Source organism: Rhodamnia argentea, chromosome 5 (assembly GCF_020921035.1).
Source record: "Rhodamnia argentea isolate NSW1041297 chromosome 5, ASM2092103v1, whole genome shotgun sequence".
Lineage (NCBI taxonomy): Eukaryota > Viridiplantae > Streptophyta > Magnoliopsida > Myrtales > Myrtaceae > Rhodamnia > Rhodamnia argentea.
This window is the reverse complement of record NC_063154.1, coordinates 6,589,740-6,604,129: the sequence shown is the minus strand read 5'-3', so window position 1 is coordinate 6,604,129 and position 14,390 is coordinate 6,589,740. Positions and strand designations below refer to the sequence as shown.

The following is a 14,390-nucleotide window of genomic DNA, read 5'->3' as shown; positions in this document are numbered from 1 at the left end:
TGTGCGCCGAATCCTAATAATCTCTTGATCTTCCAAAAGCCAAAAGGTATAGATTGATGATGTTTGGAAAGGACTAGAAAACTATCCTGCCCAAAGTCAGTTTCTTCTTTGCGATGCCCATTTCTCACCAAATCAAGTCCGCGAACCAGTTCGAAATAAGCAAAGATAGAGAAGATTAGTCATATCGCGAATGCTTGATCTTTCTCAGATATCTTCAGGGATTTAGTCCAACTGGAAGAGAACTTGGTCCCCTGAATGCCATTGATTACACTTTGCTTGATGATACAAAATTTGGCCGGCTAAAGCCAGGGAGCTTCACTTATTTAGACTTGACTTGGAGGAAACAAAATGACTGATTAAAAAGCAGAGAGCTTCAACTGTTTTGGTTTCAAACAAGAAGTGCTGGAACAACTGTATATATTTGCTTAAGCCAGCTGATATGTACTTGACAACATATCCATGCCCAGGCGCGTTATGAAAACACATACCATCAAGCCAAGGATATCGCATGTTCAAAAGGATTCCTAAGGAACGTGACATTGCCAAAAACCAATCATAAAATTCACGCAGCAGAACGAATATGTGCATACAAGCAATGCAAACCCAATGACAGAGAGAAGCATGCAAGGACTTTGAAAGATCGATCGCCCTGAGCAGCACATCTGAACTAAAGACATGCCCTCTTGAATAAATCAACAATTGAACATCATGGACCTGGAAATTAGCTTCTTTTGAACATATACAGAACAAATACCAAGCATGATTTGACCCCAAAAAAAAAAAAAATTCCATGACAATGTACATCGACCTGGAATGCCTTGCATCTTCATTGTATTTACAGGTGTCTGCCAAGATGGAAAACCAAACTTTGCAGCCACCTCAACACGCATCCCTGAATGGATCATCCACCTCACTGAAAATGTAACCGACAAGGTATAAATGACAGATCATATCCGCCATAAAGAGGGAGAAGGCAGAAAGCATTGTTAAGTCTCTTAAATTAAGCTCCTTCTGTTTTGCAGAGACAATTTAGAAATAGTTTCCTAATTTTTGTCATTTATATTGCCTATGAAAATGAGTTAACGGAACAGGTTAAAGATCAACAAATATGTTTATGCATAGATTGTTGTTAATCATAATGACATTTTCCGTTGGTTCATTGTCCTAAGTGATATGAACATCAAAACCATCCTTCCTTACCAAAAAAAAAAAAAAAAACATCAAAACCATCCTCATAAGTACAGTAAACAATCATAACCAACTTCAACTGTTACAAAAGACCTGATAGAAAGACATTTACAATATGAATAGCCAAAAGAAAAGAAACATCATGCTCAGGTTTTCATAAATACAATACCCTCTCACCAACTGTTGTAAGTATAAACCTGTCAAGTGAACAAAGAAAGAGATTGAAGCAAAATTAACAGAAAAGAATGAAAGCAATTTCCACTGATTCACCTCAGTCTTGTTAATCATTCAAATAGTTTAGCTGTAAAAGGGAGATAATCATGATAAGATCATTTCAGTTTGAATTACGCTTGCTACTAAATACAGTCGGAAAATTCCATCGTTCAAACATTCAGCATTTGCTCTCGTCAGTGAATGTCTCCATCACCTTCAATATGTGATCAGAGCCTTGTACTTTTGAGTATGTAATACCTGATCAACATTATGCTTAACAACTCACTTCAAAATTTGACTAGAAGTATCAGGTAGAGTACCTGATATGAAATGGTACTCCTGTCTCTGAGATGTATCATCACAAGCACCAGCTGTTGAACCGCTATAATGGAGGCTCTCTTTCATCGAAATCCTTATTACGGGATATTGAATTAAATGATTCTTCACTCACTTTCTTTAACTTCCCAACCAACATCGTGTCATCCTTTGTCAAAAAGTATAGCTGCCAATAAAACCGAACGATGAATTAAGTTGTGATAGTAATTTCAATTTCACAGAACTAGAGTAACTCAACTACATGCATCTTGTTGGCCAGTCCTTTCTATCCACAAAAATGGAAGCAATAAATCAAATGAATCTGCTCACCAGAGAAAAACTTACTTGAAGACATACAATGATATTGAACTTCACGAAAGAATTACAAACAATTGCACATTGATTTTTCATGACGTCATGTGAGATTGCATCCCAGGGCATGGCATGGCAGCTTACAACTACTGGCGTGCAAGTATGAAACAAATAAGAGCACATCAACATCACCTTTATCCCAAACTTCTGCTCTTATTTGAAACAAATAAGAGCACAAGGAAGGAAAAAAGAATCCCTGATACCTGCTTCTGGATCCGCTCTCTCTCAAAGGCTAGTTGCATGACCGTATCCATCATGATTTTAGTTCTTAGATTGACTTCATCAGCAATGGCAACTTTGGAGCTATTGGCATCATCCAGTGACATCTCCAAGTGTCTTAATTTAGCCCTGAGCAGGCTGACTTCTTTCTTAAGTTCGAAATTGGCCTCAGATAGTTCAATACATTGCTCTTCCACGCTATCAGTCTTGCCTTCTGCTTTTGAGACCTTCGATTTCAAATCTTCAATTAGAGTTTCCATATCCCAAATAGCAGAATACAACATGTTCTGCTGCTCTTGACTTGCTTCTGAGGATGCCCTCGCATGCTGTAATTGTAACTCTAATTCCCTCAACTGCTTCTCAAGTACACTAACCTTCTCAGTTTTACTATTAACGCTACCCTTAAGAAAATTTAACTCCTCAGTGAGTTCCAAGTTCGAGTCAGTTAACTCTGTCACCTTACCTTCCACAGCATCCACCCTGCTTTCGGCTGCTTCAATACCTTCTTTAAGTGTCTCGATTAGATGTTCCATCTCATTGATTTGATGTTGACTTGCTTCCCATGAAGTGTTTGCTTCCTTCAGATGGAACCTCGTTTCTTTGAGCTGCTCCTCAAGTACCTTCACTTTGTCCTTCAAATTTACAACCTCAGAGCATTTTGTGACATAATCAGCATTTACGCTCTCAAGCTCTTGCACGATGATATCCTTAGCTTTCAGTTGTTCCACTACATTCTCAATTTTAGATATCAACTCTGCTTCACGTTGTACTGAGCTGTTAAGGTTAAATTGAATGACTTGATACTTTCCTACCAGCTCCTTGGATATACCCATCAGTATCTCCGAAGCATTTTCTGCTTCTAGAAACCTTCCCCACACAACTTCTGCCGCTTCTTCCATGTGAAGAGCCACCTGTTCTGTATAATGCAGTTTCCGTTTCAGATCCTCTTCATTCTGTCTGGATTCCAACAATTTCTTCTCGAGAGCGAGCTCCTTAGCAAGAGATTTCTCTAGCATCCTTGAGACATATCTGGGTAACTCTTTTGTTCTTGATCTGAAACTTAGATTGAAGAGTTGATTTTTGTCAGACAGATCCAAAACCTTGTCCTTTTCGCCTGCAAAAGTATAGCTCAGGAGTAAACATGAATTTATCGTGGAATTTATAAGAAGGAATTCATCTTGGAATTTATTGGATCATCAAAATTTTCAACAAATAAGTAGATGGGTGATCACTTACTTTTCTCAGATTCGACAGCCGCAAAGTCCTTCTGAAAGTTGGCTATGTGCCTCTTAACCTCTAAAGCCTGCTCCTGAGACTGCTTCAGAGATTCTTGACATTTATGCAACTTCTCATCCATAAGAGTATATACTTCTTGGAAATGTCTGCATGAAGATATTTCATGATCGGCATCATCAATTTCTGCTGGTAAAGTAGCCAAGAAAATGTCCACCTCTCTTACCTCGGAATCTAGAATGCCAATTAACAAATCATATCTCAATGCTTTCTCAAGAAAATCTTCTTTGAAGTAGCCATTATCCACTGCCCTTGGGTCAAGTTCATCATTTAATGCAAGTAAATGCATCAGAAGAAAGTGTAAATTTAGTAACTTCTCTGACGAACATGCCAAGTCCATGTCGACTTTTGTCAAAAATTTGATAGCATTTTCTAGCTCCTGACCACCCCCGGATATAGAAATTGCATCTAGATCCAAATTAATATCACTGACTGCCAGGTCATCCATAACGACAGCTTAATCTGAAGCTCAGCAACCTGCACAAGCAAAGGGAGAAAAAAATCTCTTAGCTCCTATATTATTGTTTGCTTGGATTCTCTCTTGATGAGTATACTCTACAAAGCAATAAAGAATCAGAGACCTAAATAAATCAAGCACAGAATGCAGCAACCTTAGAAAGCAAACCTAATACTCTTAGCTGACCTGCTAATGTTGAGAATACCCTTATCGATATGTCATATGAGACTGAACAGCATAGAAATTATGACCAGAGAGACGGCAAATTGACTTCAAAAAACCAGTCATCACTTACGCTATCCATGAACAGATGAATAAACGCCGGTACAAAGAATTCAACCCAATTTTCGTATTATAAGGAGCATTCAAAGAGCAGTTAACCTTATCCACGATTTTTTAATGCATATCTACTACAGGAAGTCAAATCCTCTCAGCAACTACTACAGAGAGAGAGTGAAGATAAATATTTCGCTGCCTCCTTTCACCCTTCACTCAACAGCCACGATTGTACTGGAAAGAATTGAACATTTAGTCTTATACCATCTCTTCCATGAATGAGATATAAGAACAGGGAACAAGACGTTCTAGTTCTGATTTTGACTGATAAAAAAGTATGGAAGGCGATCTGGCACATTGATTGTCCACGTAAAATTAAAGTACTTGTATGGAAGCTTTGTGCTAATGCCTTGGCATCTGGCAGCAACCTTTTAAAAAGAAGAATTAGTTCTTTTAGTGCTTGTCAGAGGTGTGGATTGGAAGAGACTCCTGAGCATATGATGTTGCCGTGTGACTAGGTGCAATATGCTTACTTTGGTTGCTTAGGTACGACAATAAAAAGGAAGGAAATCTCAACTTTTGATAAATGCCTGCTTGGGAATATAGATCAAAAGTTTCGAGGAAGTCTATGATAGAAGAATTCATTGCCAAGATAGGTACGGCATGTTGGTTGATATGGAAAGAGAGATGTCATTTAGTCATTTAGTGTTTCAAAGTGTAAAACCTAATCCTGAAAGGGTGCTTACTAAGTTTAATACTACTTGGCAGGAGTTTTGCTTGTTGACAAAGGAAGTTAATAGTCCACAGAGAAAACACAAATGCTGGGGATAGTAGTAAGAAGAGTAGCACCTGAGAACCTACTTCCGCAGATACTATTAAAATAAACTGTGATTGAGCCCTTCAAAATCAACATACAGATGCAGTGATTGGCATTGTGTTCGAGAGAGCAGGTCTGAGGTTTTAGCTGTGCTTGAAGGTTTGAGGTTGGCCAAGAAAGTAACAGGAAGAAAGTGGTTATCAAGTCTGATGCTAAGGCAGTGTCAAAGACATAGGAGTGCACCAGAGAATAGGAATCGGGAAACTGCTGATGTGTCGAGAAAGTGAACCAATTTGGAAAGCTTTTGTCAATTGTCTATTTCTCTTGTATAAAGATGTGGAAATGAGTGCAAGTCGGGTAGCTACCCACTTAGGATGAGGATGTGTCCTAGTGCTTGGGTGACTTCACCCCCATCTTCCTTTTAGATTGGCTTTTCTCTGATGTAAGGAGAGCTAAGCCTCCTGATGGTAGGACTCTGTAAGTCATTTTGATGGGCTGAAGGAAAGCTACGATTTTTCTGTGCATTGACCAAAATTGACACAGGCAAACCTCCATTCATTAAAGAACAGGCCCCCCACCTCAAGGAAAAAACCAATCACCAGCGAACACTCGTGCACCACTCCCAACTTTCATAATCAAAACAGAGCCGTGGAGGAGCGCTACCTAGAATTGAAAATTGGAGATTTAACTTTAATCTGCTTAATCTGACACTTGACATTTCTAGAATATGCAGTCTACTAACACTGCTATTCAGACGGTGCTGGATAAATTCACAGCAAACAACTCAATCCTCTAACAAACAACTATCAACTAAGTTCCCAAGTCTTCGGTGTCTCCATAGTTGCCAAATTCAGAACAAGAATCGTGGCAAACGCACTCATTGGACGAAAATGCAAGAATCGGCGCAAAAGTAGCTCTTTCAACTCACTAACCAAAGGAAACTGGAGTTCATCTGGGCACTATTCACCAACCCACGAGTAGCATTTTCGCAAACCAAAACCACACAACCATACAAAATCATAATCGAGCGCAGAGGATGATAATTACCTGGCTAGGAGAGAATCCAGAAGGGTCTACGGGAGTATCAGCAAGAAACAAAATTGCTCGACCAAGATTGGCTGGAGGGGACTGTGTGAATCTGGGGAATTGAAGGAGCTGGAGGGTGACCCAAAAAGAGAAAAGAGAGAAGGCAGCTGGTAAGTCAACAAACGGAAGCCACGACAACCGCCGAAGTGGTGTGGTTTTCATATCATTTAGCGCATTAATCAAATGTTAAAGAATGTTGTGCGGTGCGTGTTGGGCCAGACCTCGCTCCATGTACCAATCATTGTCTTTTTTGACAAGAAAGTAACATTGACAGATGACACAAAGCCACACCCATGTCTCTCGAAACTCAATAATTACATCAAGATCGAACCTTCAATGGAGAAAACAAAAAAGCAAACATGAGTTATCTTATCATTGAGATTCACGCGCCTCTCTATCATCCTGATTTTAAATTTCAGAATTAGATTATAGTTGGCTACTCACACTGAAATTGAAATTGACTTTTGCGTTGAACTTAATTTAATTACTTAAGTCCATCGTTATTCACAAAATCTCTACCATACTCCACTCTAGTGTTTTGAACCCAATTGACAGCCATGGTATACATGAAAATGCTTGTCTTTCTCCGATTCTCTTTATTTCATAAAAAAATAAATGATTTAAAATATATCTTCTTCAAAATACGTCTGTTTGTATTGCCTGGATTAATCAGTCAATAAGAAATATTTTACATCATCGTTAATAATCTATATCTAAATATTTTCTTGAACGATATTTATTTATTCATTTATTTTTGTAAAAAAATATAATCAGTTATTTTTTTAAAAGAAAAAAATTATATTTTAAATTATTCATTTTTCGAAAAATAAACCAAGCTTCGCTGATTAAAACTTTCCGTTAGATTTGCATGTGGGACGGACAGGAGATAGTGCTTTCTGACAGTGGAGATCTATATATGGGTGGCATCATTTTGGATCAATGGATTTATGACCCTTGGCTTTCCCAAACTGACCATTTCAAGCTACACCTCGTTGGTGGTTTCTCGTAAATATTTTATGGTGTCCGACCTAGACCAGTAAACCATTCCGTGTGAATGATCCGAGAAACAGAAGATGGAGCAGAGCTTCCTAGGAGATCACACAAGAAACTTGGGACCCCATTCTCATCTTTTCCGTGCCATGTTTCCTTTATTGCAAATATTATGATTGTGACTTCTCCATTTATGCGCAAAAAAGACAACAGATTGGTCGAAAATCGAGAGTCGTTTTCTCATCAAGATCTGGTGAGGCAGCCCATGAGCTCTCTAAAGGGTAGATCATGCTGTCCCACATGACTTGAATGTCGCAGACTAATTTTGGTAGTGGAGTTTGAGGATTAGAACAGGAATCGAACCGAGTTTATCGTTAGCAAGGCAAGAACTCTCAGAAATGCCAGTCGTTTCATTCAGGCCAAAGCTACAACCCCAAAGTCTCATTGACGAAGGAACTAATGAAACCAGTGAATACTCACAGCTTTTGGGTCTATGCTGTTCCTAGCAGCAAAACTGTCTCTATAGTCTGCAGAATTCACAGCAACAGAAGACCGAAATTTTGTTACAGAAGACAGGACTTCATTGATATTCATGTGAAGGCTCCCCTCAAATTTGATATTGATTCTGCAGCCAAAAGAGATGCACAGTCAGTAAAAGAGAAGTCACTTGCATTGAAGAAGTGAGCGACTGCATTATAAACGAGAGAGAAATCTGTATATGCTCACCTGCAATTTACTACAGATCTCGACGACTTCGGCTAGAGGAGCCCAATCACCAAAGTTCCTCTCGATGAACTGATAAGCAATCCCACTCTTGCCACTCCCAACTATAAAGAGCCCGCCTTTTATCTCACCTTCTCCTTTTAAATTCTGCTTGACCCCCGTTGCTTTTGCACGCTTGTAGTTAGCTATCGCTGTCGGGTTGAGAAGGAACCCCGACATGAACTTGTCCTTGAGCAGCTTCCCACCGCCAAGCGCTTTGAAAAACTCCATCCCGCGATCGTAGAGCACGACGCCACCCCAGTACCGGGGCCAGAAATTTTTAACCTGTTGTATTGGAATTTCTTTTACCAGGGAGAACATATGACAAAAGGATGAGGAGAAAAAAGAGAATAAGAGAGTGATCGGTGAATGACCTCCGATTCTATGTGTTCGTGAAGGACTGCAAATAGTTGGACCCCGAGAGCATCGAAGATGGGCTTTTTCAAATAGAGTTGGTAGGCTTCGGCTCTGCACATGATGCACCTGTATTGCCATTCATAAAATGTGAAGCAGAAAGCAGTATCAGTACAAGCATAGATGCTTTACAATTCGTGGTATCGATGATGACAATCGCAAATATTGCGCAGCAACCCTTAAATGGAAGAACTCACCCCGGCCGTCTGATGCAGACGAAGACGGCTGGCTTGTCTCGCCAGAGCTCCGAGGCCTTCATCGGAGGCGTTCTAGTCTTCACAAGGGGCTCCATCGCAATCTTATGCTCTGGCGTTAATTTCTGGACCGAGATGTTCTCGATGGCAGAGTATGGAGCAATCTGATTGGTTACAGGAGGAGCACTCATGCAGCCACAGGCTCGAGGCTCAGCAGGCCCTGCCGCAACAATCCCTTTAAAGATGTGACCGTCCTTGATCCTAAGATCTGACAGCGACTTCTCCAGAAACCTATCATTGGTACTAGTACTACTTTTCATGGATAACCTTGTCACGCTCATCTTCCTAAAGTTTGCCGACGAAGGACTTTGGTACAAGCTATTGGTCCTGGAAGGCGCGTCAGCACGAGATCCTCCTTGTGCTGAAACCTCATAGGATTTAGGCAGAGGGTCTGCACAGGGGCTTGTCCTGTCCAAAAACCGGGCTTTGTGGCCTCTCTTCATCCGGAACTGTGAAGAAAGGTCGCCGGTGCTCAGGTTCAAAAGCTCAGGCAGGGATCTTCCAGAGGCCTCGAGCCGGTCTCCATACTGCAACAATGCACGGTCGTGCAGGTAGGATCTGATCCCCAGCGCATCCTAATAAATCAGTAGAGAGGCTTTTTCAATTTATCAGGTTGGTGTGGCATTTACACTGCATAGAAATGGAGATGATGCGCATATTCCCACTCCGGTAAGAGAGCAGTTAACTTCAAACGTCTTTCATATGACAGAATATGATTGATCTCTTCGCACAGAAAATTATCTAGTCTGGTTAAGGTATCTTGTGATCCTAGGAATCATAAATCACAACCAACCTTTTGCTGTTGAGTCATTGAAACTGCATCCATGTCCTCTAAGTTCATGAGCTTCAAGGTCGGGACATCGTCCCAACCTTCTTCGACTAACTTGGGTAGCAACTCTTTTAGCGCTCCATTTCCAGCAAAATCCTCCATGGAGAAAGATGCCATTTTTTCCTCTGCTATTCGTGTCCAAAGTCAGAGATTTGATTTAAATGATCTATGCGTTGTTGTCTATGAGCTTTGTTCAAATCGAAGCTTGCGTATTGCATTGTCAGGCTGGACTTCGCATGGCAGATGGAAACTTCTCAAGGTTGATATATAATTGTAATTAGTATCCAGCCGGTCACGTCTGCGTCAATGGCCTACCTATTTGGTCATATTCTCTCTCCTCATTCAGGCTTTCAATAGAAGAATTGACAGGGTTTTGTCTCATATATCAATGAAGTTCTGCTCACAGGAACCTGATTTTCAGAGCAGTTCGTGATCTGTGAATTGCTCATTATTCCTCAAGATCATACTGACATCGGTTAGATTAAGCGTCCCTAGAACCTAGCCTGCGCAGTTTGAAAAATGTACAAATTTTTGCTTGTTTATGTCAGAGAGAAGGTCAACGAAAAAGAATTCGATGAACCAGTCCGTTTAATATTTGCATTTAAAGGCAGTAATTAGAATTGGTCAAGAGTCGCCAATCTGGATTGATTTCGTTCTTAGGAAATGCTTGTTTATCAAGATAGGTGGTTCTGTTTGGCCACCAAAGCTTACTTATTAAGATATTAAAACCATTATACAAGTTCAGGTCGTGACGTAAATAGGAAACTGTCAAATTTAGGTGTCTTTCTCCATTATTCTTCTCTTAACATCTTTTCAAGTCCATGCAGATATTTCTCGTGGCACAAGGGGAAAAGGTCGCTTCCACGCCCGCTAGTTATGAATTTTCAAGACCTAGAAGCTCGATTTGAGTACATAACCATCTTATCATAAACTACGTATTACATAGTATAAAACGAAGTAGTGCAATATGGCATCTTGTTCAAATGCCTCAAGATCCTCTCCGCCATCTGCCTGGTGGTAACATCTCCGTGATGGAAGGCACTGACCAAGGTCGAGGGCAGCAACCTATCTTGAGAGATGTACGAAGCTGAAGTGTTGCCTCCTTTGCTCAAGAACTTCTCGATGACCCAAAATGACTTCTGCCTCAGTCCTTCATGCCTATGATCCTTGACCACATTCAGCACATGCTGTATGGTATTGGCACTACTTAACATGTCCACGCTCTTGTCGACATCGACTTTGTCATCTAACAAGGTACACAGAGCAGACAGTGCAGCTTCGACTACCTCGACGTTTTCATGTTCCAAGCATGTTAAGAGCCTCTCCACTGCATTTGCCTCGATGAGGCAGAATGTACTCTGTGAAGAACAAGCCCCTCGGTGTACTGGACACATTGACAACTTTTTCTTTTTTGAGGAATTAAAGGATAGATACTTTGGCAAGTGAAATAGCTTCCTTATTTTGGTTTTCTTGATTTCAGGGGGCTTTGATAGATGCGCAGATTCTGCCGACAGATTCTCCAATCCAATAGCCGATAACCTCTGCACTTCATCGCTTGATGTTCTCATGAGCAGCTCTGTGAATACAGAGGTGAAGTTGTAGTTTCTTGCAAGAACCAATAGCTGAGGTTCATACAATGTTGTGGTGAACCTAACTAGAATGCCCACTAGGCCTTCTAAGTATGCGATTGCGTACCTACCTGTCCTTGTGCTGCTTACTTGCATTCGATTGATTCTTTGTAGAACATCGGCAATCAAGCCCTTATGCAAAAGGGCTAGATTAAGTGTCACGTTCTTGTGGGGTAGCTTGGCAAGAAATTTTGCTGAAATTGATTGCTTCTCTGTCACATGATTCAGTTCATTCGGGCTCCGGATCAGGTTCTCAGGCAAACCTCTAGTTTTGCAGAGTCTTTCGCAAAGTGTATGGCCCATATATGATGATAAAATTATGAGAAGCTGGATTGCAACGACCACGAATTCTTCATGCGGGTTATTGATAAGTTCAATCAGAACATAGCTCGCTTCAGTCTCTTTGACAACAGAAACAATTGTAGCTGTTGATTTAGGAGACTTGGTCAGGCACAACAGAATCTTCACAAGGTTGATGTTGAGCTCATCTGGCGTAGAGTTCGTCATCATGCTGATAAGGTTATAGACGATGTAATCTGAGGCCATAGTGTGTCCATGCACGTTCACCTGAAGTTTCTCCAAATCCAGCCCCGAGTCAACTATGTTGGTGATTATTGAGGCCGCTTCCACCCTCGAGTTCATCGTTTCATCGGTAATTTGGCGATTAAACATTTCTTCGATCATGATCTGCAAAATTCCTGCCTCCACGAGCAGTTTGCTGTTTGGATGGTAAGAAGAGATCCTAGCTAGAGCCTTAAAAGCTGCCCTCCTGATCAATCCATGTCCGCTCTGCACCATTGAGATAAGCGACGGAGCGGCTCTTACCGCCACATAGTTTTGGCTGTCATAGCCAAGAAAAATTTCCTCAAGATAGCTCGCCATTTCCAGTTTCAGTTCTTCACTACCTACATTTCCAAAGACAATGAGGCAAAACTTTCAAAGTTTACCAACCTGTCAAAACCTCTGAATGAGGTACTAGCGAGTGGTTTGTTAAAAGTTCCTATAGTATGGTTCTGAGTGATGTACCTTCGATCAGATGTTCCAGAAGTGGTTCCACATATCCGTTTTCGGCCATGATCTTTATATTACTCGGATGCCTCTCCAGATTCCTTAAGATTTCGCTGGCTTTCTCACAAGCGAAAGCATCAAGCGAGTTGTACTTATTCGTGATCAGGATCAAAATGGCACCAGTAGCAGACCCAATGCTCTCGCATAGGGACTGAGATTCGGAAAGCTCCAGCAGAAATTGCAATGCCGAATGTCTCGTGGGTTGGTGACTGCTAGAAAGCAAGTTGATCAGAACCGCCATATCTACTACTCTGGCGATCATTTCCTGTGTTTATAACACCGATAATGACTATTTGCACAGAAGTGTCATAGGCCATAACATCTTGGAACGCAAACTATAGAGTTGCATAGAGAAGTTAGTGATTAAGAAAAGATCAAACCTTGTTATCTTCATCTTCCTCCGCCAATTGTCTCAGTATGTCCAACGCCATACATCTCACATTTCTATCCTTGTACTCCATGAACTTGGCCAGCAACGGGATCATTCCAATATTACGAACTTGAATCTTGTTGTAGCTTCTGTGCTGGCAGATGCTTTGGACGTCTTTTAAAGCTTCGAGAACCATTTCCGGCGAACTCGCTAAAGAAAGCGCAGCACGTGCCACTTTGATTCTCGCTGCTTCGTTCCTCTCCTTCCATTCTTCTATTGTGGTCTTCAAGGAAAAATTAGCGCTTAGGACTTGAGAAACCAGCTTTTTCCCAGTCACCGGACAACATATTTGTTCCGTGTTTTCGTGCTTCTTAAGCCACTCATCAATTGCGCCTCTTTCGTAGGTCACTCCGCTTTCTATTGTTACTGGGTCTTCCATGATCTTCTTTGTCAGTGGACAGAAGAAGGTCCCATATATTGGCTCGATAGCCTCAGCAACTTGGCTTGATGTTATCGATGCCCAACTCGCACTCCTCTGCTTCATGTGGCTGCCGCTCGTGCTCGTGCTTTGAAGGAACTCAACGAATTGCAATCCGCTCAAGAACCGCGAATTATCCACCAAAGCTGCAGTGTCAATAGAATATAAGTCTGTTTCAGACGATACTCGTTTGCTCTGCCTTTCCATAGTCACAGCCTCTTTAGGAAGTTGTGCGTCCGATTGATCACCTACTTCAAGCTGTGCTTTCTTCATTTCCAACGACAGCGACTTCACGGCCAGCGCCGCGAAATCTTGGTCCCCATATGTCGAAGCAGGTATCATGCTCAAGTCTTCCCCAATATGATTTATAACGCTCTCTAACTGAACTATGACGCTTCTCAGCTCATGATCCTTGATCGGGTTTGTGTCCCTTTGGCACCTGCAGACCAAACCCTTGGCAAAATCGATCTTCTTCGAAATGGATTGTACAATCGGTAGCGCGTTCGGCGGAGCATTTTCACTCGCCTGCAACTCCATGACGGCAAAAGTAGCTCGGTATAAGTAGCAAGCGATCGCGGTGAAGCTCTCCCGTTCAATCTCGATGGATAGTAAAGACTCCGTGACCTCGGAAGTAGATTGAAGTAAGGACTCAGCAAGATCTGCCGCTAGAGAATCGTCTGTTTTCAACTGCAAGAGCAATAGAATAGTTGCAATTGTTGCCAAGATCAGCAAAAAACACAGATGATAAATACGAACATCATCATGCTAAAGTCTTCTTATCAGCAACTGTACATGAACTAAACCTTCAGCTATTGTCACGAACGAAATTGAACATCTTTACCAAACTATCTGTACTACATCTCTCGACAATAATATGGGACAAAGGACGAAAGCGGATACGGAACGAGGGACAATTCTCCTACCGACATCGAATTAGTCTTTCTCTTTTCGATGGCTTCCCAGTGTTACATCCAACCTTGGAGATGGTCTGTCTGCAACTTCAACTCATAAGTCAAAAGTCGAATTCTGCGCGACGAAGAAGGTTGCTTCTGATAGAATGGCTAGTGCTGCAAGTGGAGATCCAGTTGCAAAGGGCTTATGGTTTTTTTAGTATTCCCTGGTGGTGGTTGTTTAATTGCCGCTGACTAAACTTGGAATGGGTCATACCATTCTTGATCAATCAGGTAAGCTAAACATAATTAATACTTTCAGTAAACCTCATCTGCAAAATTTTTTACCATATGCTGTCGTTGTCTCGAGACAACTAGGGAAACGAAAATTCATGTCCTGGAACTGTTGCGGCGTCTACCTAGTTTTCATTTCTTTCGGGGTAAACTTTCCCGAGTAGAAGAAGTGCATTC

At 41.3% G+C, this 14,390-nt stretch overlaps 3 protein-coding genes across 5 annotated transcripts; all 3 read right to left on the bottom strand.

Annotated features, from left to right (window-relative positions):
• Nucleotides 1–631: 631 nt before the first annotated feature.
• Nucleotides 632–6,451, bottom strand: LOC115752661 (WPP domain-interacting tail-anchored protein 2). 3 transcript variants are annotated; one of them, XM_030690945.2, is made up of 5 exons: nucleotides 6,198–6,451; nucleotides 3,544–4,077; nucleotides 2,292–3,421; nucleotides 1,722–1,903; nucleotides 632–925 (listed from the first exon to the last, which is right to left on the bottom strand). In XM_030690945.2, exons 2-4 carry the CDS (start codon nucleotides 4,046–4,048, stop codon nucleotides 1,784–1,786), a joined length of 1,755 nt encoding a protein of 584 aa, XP_030546805.1. In that variant the 5' UTR covers nucleotides 4,049–4,077; nucleotides 6,198–6,451; the 3' UTR covers nucleotides 632–925; nucleotides 1,722–1,783. The 3 variants fall into 3 exon arrangements, with proteins under 3 accessions (XP_030546805.1, XP_048135059.1, XP_030546795.1); XM_048279102.1 differs by having other exon boundaries at nucleotides 632–913; nucleotides 6,103–6,450; XM_030690935.2 differs by having other exon boundaries at nucleotides 632–913; nucleotides 6,198–6,449.
• A 1,120-nt stretch (nucleotides 6,452–7,571) lies between these two features.
• On the bottom strand, nucleotides 7,572–9,694 carry LOC115752519. Its single transcript, XM_030690739.2, has 5 exons — nucleotides 9,450–9,694; nucleotides 8,600–9,231; nucleotides 8,363–8,471; nucleotides 7,953–8,273; nucleotides 7,572–7,851 (listed from the first exon to the last, which is right to left on the bottom strand). Exons 1-5 carry the CDS (start codon nucleotides 9,600–9,602, stop codon nucleotides 7,834–7,836), a joined length of 1,233 nt encoding a protein of 410 aa, XP_030546599.1. The 5' UTR covers nucleotides 9,603–9,694; the 3' UTR covers nucleotides 7,572–7,833.
• A 615-nt stretch (nucleotides 9,695–10,309) lies between these two features.
• Nucleotides 10,310–14,090, bottom strand: LOC115754083 (putative U-box domain-containing protein 42). The gene is made up of 4 exons (XM_030693003.2): nucleotides 13,953–14,090; nucleotides 12,562–13,716; nucleotides 12,140–12,446; nucleotides 10,310–12,018 (listed from the first exon to the last, which is right to left on the bottom strand). The coding sequence occupies exons 1-4, from the start codon at nucleotides 13,956–13,958 to the stop codon at nucleotides 10,424–10,426; spliced, it is 3,063 nt and encodes a 1,020-aa protein (XP_030548863.1). The 5' UTR covers nucleotides 13,959–14,090; the 3' UTR covers nucleotides 10,310–10,423.
• Between the last annotated feature and the right edge of the window lie 300 nt (nucleotides 14,091–14,390).